A 12,771-nucleotide genomic window follows, 5' to 3' on the forward strand; every position below is an offset into this window, starting at 1 on the left:
TATCCTTATCTTAGCATTACTACCTAGTCAATGACAAACTAGGAACAAGCATGAGGGGTGGACTTATCACTGACTGCGTGCTTGTTCCAGATTAGTGACTTACTCGGAAGATGTGTCAGTAGCATGATATCAGGCCCAGAGCCGTTACCTTTTTGAACAAGTCGGCAATGACATCACACATTTGTACCCTCACTGATTCTCTTCATCTGGAGCAGAAATTAAACTAACTCCAGATCTCCAGGCATGACCTCAGCATGTTGGTGTCATTACTCCTCCATAATCCCTCTATATACACTTACCTATATTTTTAAAGGCTTTTTAAGGTGGAGATTCCATACACTCAGTCCTACATAGTGACCCTTTAAAAATCCAAAGGGATGTTGGGCTGGGGGCATTTACACCTGAGCAAGGATTAATATTATGTAGTAAGTTGGTTGCCTCAGGTGGAGTGATTTCACTGTGCAGATATCAACACATGGTGGGAATCAAAAATCTACCTGCTCCCTGTTTAGTCCTGTAATCAAAGGGTTTGCCAGAGGAAAGACTTAAAACACTGTGTTGTCATGTTACCAAGGAGCCATTTCTGGTACAGTAGGTGTGTCACAATAAGCCGTGTCCTTTCTGAACACCACTTTTCACTATGCCCATCAAGAAATGTAGTGCCGTAATACACTTTATTTAGCCCAAAGAAAAATGATCATGAAAGGCTAGTTGGTTGGATTGATTCCTAAGTCAAAGGTTCTCAGTCCTGCCCTGAATACTTTGGTGCTCTCCCTCTATGCTGCCTGGGGTGTGCATGGCTTGTCTGTCATGATAGCCTTGTAAATAAATTGATTGTTTCTGGGAAGAGAAGCCACAGTACAGAACATACAAAAAAGAGATACAGAGGCTAAAATACACAAATAGACTTTTTTTTCCCCAAAATGTTTGAAGGAAAAACAGTACAGGTGCCCACATCTATCTCATTGAGGCTGCAGCGATGGAGATTGAGGGCTGTTTTCTCAATCTCCTTTCTTTGTCTCAAAGGTGAACATCATGTCTGTTTAGATCCCTGATATTTCATCAAAGCCCCCCAACAGGGCTCCTAGAACAATGGCAACAAAAAAAATAAAAAAATAAAAAACTACTGACACCATTGGTGTAACCACCAGGGTCACAAAGTTCAGAGGGAAGGGGGCCCTTCACGGTTTCTTGAAGATGCCCTGAACATTCTAGTTATGCCACTACCTCCAGGCATTGTTTGTTCAAGTAGGTAAAGGGAGACAAAAGTCCTGTACTGCAAACTTCTTACCTTCTGGCACCAATGGATCAGTATGGGCAGCTATAGCACTAGCAATACAGCAGGCCTGGATTTGAAGAAAATATTTGTCAGAAACAGCTTTATTCTTATATAATCTTACCCCGTACTGTGCCTCCAACTGGTCTGCTCAATCGATAACTTGGAAAGTCCATGTGGCACTCCAGAGGTTTCTGAATGTTTGCACTTGTTATTATTTTTAGGTTTATCCCCTGTAGTTTATAAAAGAATGAGGTTTCATTAGGAAAGCATATGTTATGTGCCATGCATTATCAGTTATGAACAATACCCGAAAACGAAAACAACTATGGACAGCGGTCAATGACATATCATGAAAATCCTGCTCTATGTGATATTAAATGATATTTGAATGTTAGAACTGTAATAAACCTTTATTGCTTAGTAACTCTACCTTTTATTCATTGCTTCTAGAGAAGTCTTTCACCAAGTAAATTTTTACCTCGCTTACCATTTTATCCATTTCTCCTTTTCATCCACTCTCTAATTTCCTGATAGTTTAGCTTTATACCGTTTCTTCCAGCTTTGTCACTGAATCACTGTCTGTTCTTTTCTGGATGCTTTCATGTTTGCACTCATATATATTGCAGATGCAAGGCAAGTCAATATTCTGTTACTGATTAAATATAAACTCTTAGTTGATATATATATAGTATATATACTGTATATAGTTGTATATATATTAAAATCTAGCAATTTCCAACTAAATCTAACCTCCAACCTTACTTTCAGTCTTGCACAGTTATACAGTCTCCTCTCCATCACTAGAAATTGCATATTTTGATTGTATTTTACTGCACACTGTGAGCTTCTGCAGCAAGTCATATAGAGCCCTACTCATTTACTGGGTGGAGGGCATCCAGCTTCACCAGAGCTTTCCTCCTCAGCCTTACTGTCGTTTGCTTGCCCCTTTCATTCATTGGATTTCAATCCAGGCTTTATGTCGGGTGGTCTGCATTCAAATTCAGTCTGCCTAGGAATGCCTACTCCTTCAGACTGATGCCCACCCATGAAGGCATGTTGACATTTGCATAAATTCTCCAAAGAGCCAGCCTACTGCTTGAATCTGGGATAAGGGCTCATAAAAGGAGTACTGAGGCAAGGTTCTGTGATGTTTTCGGGAAGCTACATGCAGCACCCTGCCATCCCCTCCCTCCAGACATGATCTGCCTGCATTACATAGAGAAGCAGAAACACCCAGTGATGACATTGCTGGGTCTAAAATAATGTATATAATGAAAAAAAGATAGGTTTTACTTAAACGTTTTACAAGGGGTCATCAAAAAGTTTCCATACTTATATATATATATATATATAATAAAGTTAAAGAAAAGCGCAGAAACCTTTTGAAGAACCCTCGTATTAGCATGTTAATAAGGTGTGTGTGTGTGGGGAGGGGGGGTCATGTGAGAGGGATCAGAGGAGGCAAAATATAATTAAATTTCAGATTTAAGATTATACAGTATATCACTTTTATGGCATCTCTGGCCGTCACCTACCTATAAATTTGTAATCTCCACCAGGTAGAGACCTCACACAACAGTTGCACATATCTGTTTGTACAGTAGGTATCTCCACTGCTGTCCTTATCCCAGAAGAGTAGTGAGTTGGTAGCAAAGAAAAATCTAAAGGAGCCTGCAGGCATCCCAGTTTTGGAAAATTCGTAGTAGCAAGCAAAAGTCTAATATCTAGAGATTGGAAAAAGAAGCACACAGGGGGCGCAAACACCTAACTCATTATCCAAGGTTTATTGGAAAATTAAAAATGAAAAACATATCAAATGAGATGCGTATATAAGCATGTAAAACCACTGAGATGGCCCAATGTGATGGCAGAGTACCTGACTGGTGGTGAGGTAGGCCTGCTGACATGTTTCAGGGACATGTCCCCTTCCTCCGAGCTAAAACTGAAAAAGGTTTGTGCCCTACTAATCATGTTATAGGTTCCACCCATCACATGGCCCCTGCCCTCTGCCTCAAAGGGGGAGGGGATCAATGAAGATGAAAATAATAATAAAAACAAACAAATTGTGCATACTTATTAATATTATAATGTATGTAAAAGGTTATCCTGCACCTAGCTTTCGAAATGTATACTAACTCAAAACACTTGCAAGTGGTAAGATGCGTGCATATATTAAATAAATGTATAAATAGATAAAATCTATATACCAAACATGTAAAACATTTTGTGTGCATATAAATATATATATAAATATATATTATATATATATATATAAATATATATATATATTTATATATATATATATATATATATATATGTATGATGATCGCGGTGTCAGACCCCAGACCTTCTCACCAAACTTGTGACCGAAGGACTGGCCGATCCAAACCGCGATGTGACGTGCTTAACAATACCACGCCCAGCTGCACCCTGCACAAAGATTTTCCAACTACTGGACTACAATCTATGTACCTGCAGCCTGGACGTTATTGTTACTGGGTCAGGTTAATTACGCAATTAACCCCTTCACACTGCCACCACCTCCTTTTTATACAGAGAAAGAGGAAACTCGCAATATCGCTATAACACTATAATAATTGAATAATGTACACACACATATGGTTAGGTCCATATATATATATTTGGACAGAGGCACAATTTTAGATTTTTTCAGGTGTTTACCAAAACATATTCAAGCTATAGTTATATAATGGATAGTGGCTGAAAGTGCACACTCTCAGGTTTAATTTGAATAAATGTACATCTAAATTTGAGGAATGGTTTAGGAATTATAGCTCTTAAGAGTAGCCATCCCCCCATTTTTCAAGAGACCAAAAGTAATTAGACAAATGAATATAATCATAAATAAAATGTTCATTTTTAATATTTTGTTGACAATCCTTTACAGGCAATGACTGCCTGAAGTCTGGAACCCATGGACATTACCAAAGACTGGGTTTCCTCCTTTCTGATGCTTTACCAGGCTTTAACTGCAGCTGTCTTCAGTTGTTCTTTGTGGGTCTTTCTGCCTTTAGTTTTGCCTTCAGCAAGTGAAATGCATGCTCAGTTGGGTTGAGATCAGGTGATTGACTCTGCCATTGCAGAATATTCCACTTCTTTTCCTTCAAAAACTCCTGGGTTACTTTTGCAGTGTGTACCTTTGCAGTGTGTGTGTGTGTATATATACACACACACACACACACACTATATGGCCAAAAGTATTGGGACACCCTTCCAAATCATTTGATTCAGGTGTTCCAATCACCTCCGTGGCCACAGGTGTATAAAATCAAGCACCTAGGCATGCAGACTGCTTCTACAAACATTTGTGAAAGAAGGGGTCGCTCTCAGGAGCTCAGCAAATTCAAGCATTATACCGTGATAGGTTGCCACCTGTGCAATAAGTCCATCTGTGAAATTTCTTTGCTACTAAATATTCCACGATCAACTGTTAGTGGTATTATAACAAAGTGGAAGCAACTGAGAACAACAGCAACTCAGCCACGAAGTGGTAGGCCACGTAAAATGACTGAGCGGGATCAGCGCATGCTGAAGCGCACAGTGTGCAGAAGTCGCCAACTGTCTGCAGAGTCAGTAGCTAAAGACCTCCAAACTTCATGTAACCTTCAGATTAGCACAACAACAGTGTGTAGAGAGCTTCATGGAATGGATTTCCATGGTCAAGCAGCTGCATCCAAGCCTTACATCACCAAGTACAATGCAAAGTGTCAGATGCAATGATATAAAGCACGCCACCACTGGACCCTAGAGCAGTGGAGACGTGTTCTCTGGAGTGACGAATCACACTTCAGCATACTAAGACATTTTGGACAATTTCATGCTCCCAATTTTGTAGGAACGGTTTGGGGATGGCCCCTTCCTGTTCCAACAAGTTTGTGCACCAGCGCACAAAGCAAGGTCCAAAAAGACATGGATGAGCGAGTTTGGGGTGTAGGAACTTGACTGACCTGCACAGAGTCCTGACCTCAACCCGATAGAACACCTTTGTGATGAATTAGAGCAGAGACTGTGAGCCAGGCCTTCTCATCCGACATCAGTGACTGACCTCACAAATGCTCTTCTGGAAGAATGGTCAAACATTCCCATAGACACTCCTAAACCTTGTGGACAGCCTTCCCGGGAGAGTTGAAACTGTTATAGCTGCAAAGGTGAGCCAACTCAATATTGAACCCTACAGACTAAGACTGGGATGCCATTAACAATCATGTGCGTGGAAAGGCAGGCGTCCCAATACTTTTGGTAATATAGTGTGTTTATGTATGTATGTATGTATGTATGTGTATATATACAAACACTGCTCAAAAAATGAAATTAACACTTTGAAAACACATCAGACCTCAATGGGGAAAAATATCATGCTGGATATCTATACTGATATGGACTGGGTAATGTGTTAGATACGTAAGGATGCACTGTTGTTTGATGGAAATGAAAATTATCAACCTACAGAGGACTAAATTCAAAGACACCCTAAATATCAAAGTGAAAAAATAATGCAGCAGGCTAGTCCATTTCGCTGAAATTTCATTGCAGCAACTTAAAATGGTACTCAGTAGTTTGTATGGCCCACATGTGCTTGTATACATGACTGACAATGTCGGGGCATGCTCCTAATGAGACGACGGATGGTGTCCTGGGATATTTCCTCTCAGATCTGGACCAGGGCATCACTGAGCTCCTGGACAGTCTGAGGTGCAACCTGGCGGTGTCGGATGGAACAAAACATGACATCCCAGAGGTGTTCTATTGGATTTTGGTCAGGCAAGCATGGGGGCCATTCAATGGTATCAATTCCTTCATCCTCCAGGAATTGCCTGCATACTCTCACCACATGAGGCACTGTTGTGCACCTGGAGGAACCTAGGACCCACTGCACCAGCATAAGGTCTTACAATGGGTCCAAGGATTTCATCCCAATACCCAATGGCAGTCAGGGTGCCACTGTCTAGCCTGTAGAGGTCTGTGTGTCTCTCTATAGATATGCCTCACCAGACCATCACTGACCCACCACCAAAACAGTCATGCTGAACGATGTTACATGCAGCATAACATTCTCCATGGCTTCTCCAGGCCCTTTTACATCTGTCACGTGCTCAGGGTAAACCTGCTCTCATCTGTGAAAAGCACAGGGTGCCAGTGGTGGGCCTGCCAATTCTGGTGTTCAATGGCAAATGCCAGTCAAGCTCTATGGTGCTGGGCAGTGAGCACAGGGCTCACTAGAGGACGTCGGGCCCTCAGGCCACCCTCATGAAGTTTGTTCATGAAGTCTGGATGTCACTGCTATCCCTAACAGCCGTGAGGGCAGACCATCTGGGAGGGGTGGTGAGGGTAGTGCAGGAAGGCCTAGACAGTTGGTAGTAGTAGGGGATTCTATAATCAGAAGGACTGATAGATAATTTGTCACCAGGATCACCTTAACCGAATGGTTTGCTGTCTGCCTGGTGTCAGGGTTCGTCATGTGGTGGACCGGGTTGATAAATTACTGGGAAGAGCTGGGCATGACCCAACTGTCTTGGTCCATGTTGGAACCAATGACAGAACACCTGGAAGGTGGAGGCTCCTTAGGAATTAATTTAAAGAACTAGGCTGTAAGTTGAAGGGAAGGACCTCCAAGGTGATATTCTCTGAAATATTACCTGTGCCATGTGCAACTCAGAAAAGACAGGGGGAGATTAGAGAACTAAATGCATGGCTAAAGACTTGTTGTAAGAGGGAAGGATTTGGGTTTCTAGAGCACCAGGATGACTTTTCATTGGGGTGCAGCCTATATGCTAGAGATGGTTTGTACCTAAATTGAAGGGGGTCTGCTGTGCTGGGGGAGAGGTTTATGGGACGGCTGGATGAGTATTTAAACTAGGATCAAGAGGGGAGGGAGAATTAGATTATAATGGGGTAGATAGATCAGACAGGGGTCAGTCCTTATTAGTGGGTGGAATGGGGAAAGATGGAGGGAGGGCTATGGCGGATGATAAGAAGGTTCCCATGTTACAAGCAACCATTGGAATTGGTACCATTTGTATGAAAATACAAAATATGCAAAATACGTGTGCACAAGGTGTTAATGTGTTTGTTCACCAATGCCAGAAGTCTGCCAAGCAAAATAGGTGAGTTGGAAGCTTTGGTGCATGAACAGAACTATGATTTAATTGGTATTGCTGAATCTTGGCTTAATTCTTCACATGACTGGGCCATTAATATTCCTGGCTGTTCTCTTTCAGAGAGACAGGGTAAAAAGGAAAGGTGGTGGTGTCTGTCTCTATGTGAGAAGTGATCTCAGAGCAAGTGTGAAACAGGAGCTAGTTGATGGAGAGTGTGATAAGGCTGAAGCATTATGGGTGGAACTGCACATGGGGGTGCATACTACAAAGGTAATCATTGGAGTTTGTTATAGGCCTCCTAGTGTTAATGAGGAGGTGGAGTCTCAGCTCCTTGCACAGATCAAAAGGGCTGGGACAGTGATAATAATAGGGGATTCTAACTACCCAGAAATTGACTGGAGTAATGGTACTGCAGGAACAGTTAAAGGACAAAAATGTATAAACCTACTACAGGACAATTTTATGGTCCAGTTCATAGAGGCCCCAACTAGGAATGATGCTCTGCTGGACCTGGTAATCTCAAACCAGGCAGAGCTTATTACGATTGAAACACAATTGCTCACAACTGACATGATCCAGAAATATTTAGATAGAATAAAAGTGAATAAAGCACCTGGACTGGATGGCATACACCCACGGGCAGGGGCGGACTGACAACTCATGGGGCCCCCGGGCAATAGGGGATCATGGGGCCCCTGTGTCCTTGCCCAAACTCAAAAAAGCCTATGAAAAAGGTACCAGGGGCATCTCATGGAGCCCCCTACTGACCCGGGCCCCCGGGCAGTGCCCAAGTTACAAATGGTCAGTCCGCCCCTGCCCATGGGTCCTCAAAGAATTAAGCTCTGTCATTTCAAAGCCATTGTTTCTCATTTTTAGGGACTCTTTAATGATTGGCATAGTATCACTGGATTGGCGTAAGGCCAATGTGGTGCCTATATTTAAAAAGGGGTCAAAATATTTACCAAGTAATTATAATCCTGTTAGTTTAACTTCTATAGTTGGGAAGATACTGGAGAGTTTAATAAAAGACCACATAGATGAGTTCTTGCTGGAAAAAATATTTTAATTAACATACATCATGGATTCATGAAAGACAGAAGTTGTCAAACAAATCTGATTTCTTTTTATGAGGAGTTGAGCAAAACCTTGGACAGAGGGGTGGCGGTGGACGTGGTATACCTGGATTCTGCTAAAGCATTTGACACAGTTCCCCACACACGGCTAATGTGTAAGGTAAAGTCTACAGGCTAGGAAAATCCATATGTAAATGGATAGAAAACTGGCTAAAAGATTGTATTCAGAGAGTAGTGGTTAATGATTCATACTCTGAATGGTCTAGAGTTGTCAGTGGTGTACCGCAAGGTTCAGTGTTTGGAACCCTTGCTTTTTAATATATTTATAAACAATATAGGGTCTGGGATTGAAAACCACAATTCAGTCTTTGCAGATGACACCAAGCTGTGCAGTGGAATAACGTCCTTATAAGATGCCTCCAATTTACAAGCCAATCCATCAATGCACTGTTTAATTGGGCAACTATGTGGCAAATGAGGTTTAATGTTAATAAATGTAAGGTTATGCACTTGGGGGCTAAGAATATGCATCCATCATACATACTGGGGGTGGGTACAACTGGGGGAATCAATGGTGAAGAAGGATCTGGGAGTTCTGGTAGATCACAAGCTTAATAATGGCATGCAATGCCAAGCTGCAGTTTCTAAAGAGGTATTGACTCCAGAGAGAGAGAGATATCATTTTACCCCGGTACAAATCATTAGTAAGACCTCATCTGGAATAGGCAATTCAATTTTGAGCACCAATTCACAAAAAGATCATTGGGGAACTGGAGAAAGTACAGAGAAGGGCAACCAAACTGATAGGAGGCATGGAGGAGCTCGGCTATGAGGAAAGATTAGAGGAACTGAATTTATTCTCTCTTGAGAAGCATCCTGGTCTTCCATAACACCTCAGCAGTGCCACAGGCTGATAGCTTCCATGACATGCCGCATTGAGGCAGTAATTGCTGCAAAAGGGGCCCAAACCAAGTACTGAGTACATATGCATGCTTATACTTTTCAGAGGTCCGATATTGTTCTATGTACAATCCTTGTTTTATTGATTGCATGTAATATTCTAATTTTCTGAGATAGTGGATTTGGGGTTTTCATGAGCTGTAAGCCATAATCATCACAATTATGACAAATCACGGCTTGAACTATCTTGCTTTGCATGTAATGAGTCTATCTCATATATTAGTTTCACCTTTTAAATTGCATTACTGAAATAAATGAACTTTTGCACGATATTCTAATTTTCAAGTTTCACCTGTATATATATATATTATTTTTTTCATCTCCATTTATCCACTCCCTCTTTGAGGCAGAGAGGAGGGGCCAGGTGATAGGCAGCACCTATGACACACATATTTAGTAGGGCACAAACCTTTGGGGCTTTAGCTCTGAGAAAGGGGACATGTCCCTGAAATGCATTAGAGGGTCGACCTCCCCACCAATCAGGTACTCTGCCATCACGTTGGGCCATCTCAGTGGTTTTACAGGCTTTTATACACATCTCATTTTGTGAGTATGTTTTTTGTTTCTAATTAAAAAAAAAAACTTGCATAATGCGCTAGGTGTTTCTTTTTCCAGTTTTTGGTTGATCCCCCAGTCAGAGGAGGGCTGCACCATTAAGACCTGGTTCCTATGCCAATAGCATGTTTGATTCCCTGGCTGTTTCCTGGCATTCAACCCCTTTGAAGCGCTGAAACAGTTGTTCTTTCAGTCCAGTTTTAATATCTAAGGATATTCATATGTTGGTTTGGGGTCTTGGGGGACACAGTTCCAACATTTAACTAGTAAAAATAATGGGCATAATGGTACATTTCAGTCAGGGTTAGGTTAGGGGTTAGTAGCCAGTAGGAACACAACCTCTGGTGCCCAAAGTAATATCCATCTGAGTTGGTCACCTGTGTTACAGAGACTATTTTGTTTTACTGGTCTTAAGCTCTCTTAGAACATTGTAACAATGTATAGAGAGACAGAAAACGGTTTTCTATATGCCCGGTTCACATGGTATAGGCTGGCTATCCAAGATCTCCTTGCATAAGTGTACCTATCTTTTCTGCCTCACCCCTCCAAATTAATGCAACTCCCCCTCCCTAGATATATACATTCTACATCCCAAGTCCACCATCCGGCTCAATCTTCACACCAAAATCTTTCCTCTGGACATGCCTCTCAGTCTCCATAGAAAAGCATTAAAATAGACAATTGGGAAGGAGATGTCAACCAAGGCATGTGAAGGTTGGAGCAGATGGCAGCCATAGGATGCAAGTGAGTGTACATCTGGGGAGGGGGATGGTAGGGTGCTTTAGGTTGTAGGAGAAAGGGGACAGAAAGGCTAGTGTGTACTGTTCAACTTCACGTATTCATTAACATTTATGGTTATGTATTTTGGGTATTGGTTTGCTTACCTCAAATAAACTGTGCACATCCACACCCATGTTACCATAACGGCGATATGAATAGTACGTAAACATTATCCTTCTTTCATCTTCAAAAGGTCTGCATGGATTATCAAGGTCCTCCCTGATACGATAGTCATACCCTCCACTATTCCGGGATGGAAATAGATTAAAAACCTTAAAAGAAAAAGCGGTACATGAAAAATCTAGCAACAAAATAAAAATTAATTTTTAAAAATGTAATGTAAAAAATGAGGCTCCACCCTGTGTTACATTTGAGTTCCTTTGTATCACTTTATAGACAACTAACGTGTATAACAATCTAAAGTTTAAAAGGAATGTATAATATTATTGTTGTTCTTATTGTTATTTTTAATAATAATAACAATACTAAGTTTTAATAATATTAACAATACACATTTTTTTTCAGTGTTTTAAATGTTTGTTTCCATGTATTTGTTTCTAAAGCAAGCCATATAAAGTTTGAATCACGTTTGGTTCAGCAGGGACCAGCCGAGATTAGAACCATGTATGGGCAAGCTGAATGTGCCCAAATTGATCAATCAACCAAATTGGGCACAACCAGCCTGACAGATTTTATATGTGATTATAGCTAGCGGCTTTTACAGTGCCTTGAAAAAGTATTCATACCCCTTGAAATTTTCCACATTTTGTCATGTTACAACCAAAAACATAAATGTACTTTATTGGGATTTTAGGTTATAGACCAACACAAAGTGACACATAATTGTGAAGTGGAAGGAAACTGATACATAGTTTTCAAAATTGTGTAATTTATTTAAAATATTGTAATAAATATCTGAAAAGTGTGATGTGCATTTGTATTTAGCCCCCTTTACTCAGATACCCCTAACTAAAATCTAGTGGAACCAATTGCCTTCAGAAGTCACCTAATTAGTAAATAGAGTCCACCTGCGTGTAATTTAATCTCAGTATAAATACAGCTGTTCTGTGAAAGCCCTCAAAGGTTTGTTCATTCATGAACAAACCTCATCACGAAGGCCAGGGAATACACCAAACAGGTCAGGGATAAAGTTGTGGAGAAGTTTAAAGCAGGGTTAGGTTATAAAAAAATATTCCAAGCTTTGAACATCTCACGGAGCACTGTTCAATCCATCATCCAAAAATGGAAAGAGTATGGCACAACTGCAAACCTACCAAGACATAGCTGTCCACCTAAATTGACAGGCTGGGCAAGGAGAGCATTAATCAGAGAAGCAGCCAAGAGGCCCATGGTAACTCTGGAGGAGCTTCAGAGATCCACAGCTCAGGTGGGAGAATCTGTCCACAGGACAACTATTAGTCGTGCACTCCACAAATCTGGCCTTTATGGAAGAGTGGTAAGAAGAAAGCCATTGTTGAAAGAAAGCCATAAGAAGTCCCATTTGCATTTTGCAAAAAGCCATGTGGGGGACACAGTAAACATGTGGAAGAAGGTGCTCTGGTAAAATGAGCCCAAAATGGAACATTTTTGCCTAAAAGCAAAACACTGTGTGTGGCAGAAAACTAACACAGCACATCACCCTGAACACACCATTCCAACTGTGAAACATGGTAGTGGCAGCATAATGTTGTGATGATGCTTTTCTTCAGCAGGGACAGGGAAGCTGGTCAGAGTTTATGGGAAGATGGATGAAGCCAAATACGAGGCAATCTTAGAAGAAAACCTGTTAGAGTATGCAAAAGACTTGAGACTGGGGCGGAGGATCACGTTCCAGCAGGACAACGATCCTAAACATACAGCCAGAGCTACAATGGAATGGTAGCTTATAGCTTATGGCCATACTAATGGAGAGCTGCTGGAGGGGAGTAACATTCTAAGAGAACCTGAGAAGATGGTCCCCTATATGACCAAAAAGAGCATTTTTTTTATTTAAATATTTATTAAT

General features: G+C 41.2%; 1 protein-coding gene across 1 annotated transcript in view; it reads right to left on the reverse strand.

Moving 5' to 3' along the window:
• The window catches only part of LOC149449761 (alpha-2-macroglobulin-like protein 1), a 125,162-nt gene that overhangs the window by 55,024 nt on the left and 57,367 nt on the right, over positions 1-12,771 (reverse strand). The window contains exons 16-17 of the mRNA XM_089692748.1: positions 10,871-11,038; positions 1,401-1,509 (exon numbers count right to left, since the gene is read on the reverse strand). Of these exons, the coding sequence (XP_089548874.1) occupies positions 1,401-1,509; positions 10,871-11,038 (277 nt within the window). The remainder of the gene's footprint in view (positions 1-1,400; positions 1,510-10,870; positions 11,039-12,771) is intronic.

This window comes from Staurois parvus, unplaced genomic scaffold, assembly GCF_062004578.1.
Source record: "Staurois parvus isolate SC_StPar_1 unplaced genomic scaffold, SC_StPar_1.0 ptg000604l, whole genome shotgun sequence".
Lineage (NCBI taxonomy): Eukaryota > Metazoa > Chordata > Amphibia > Anura > Ranidae > Staurois > Staurois parvus.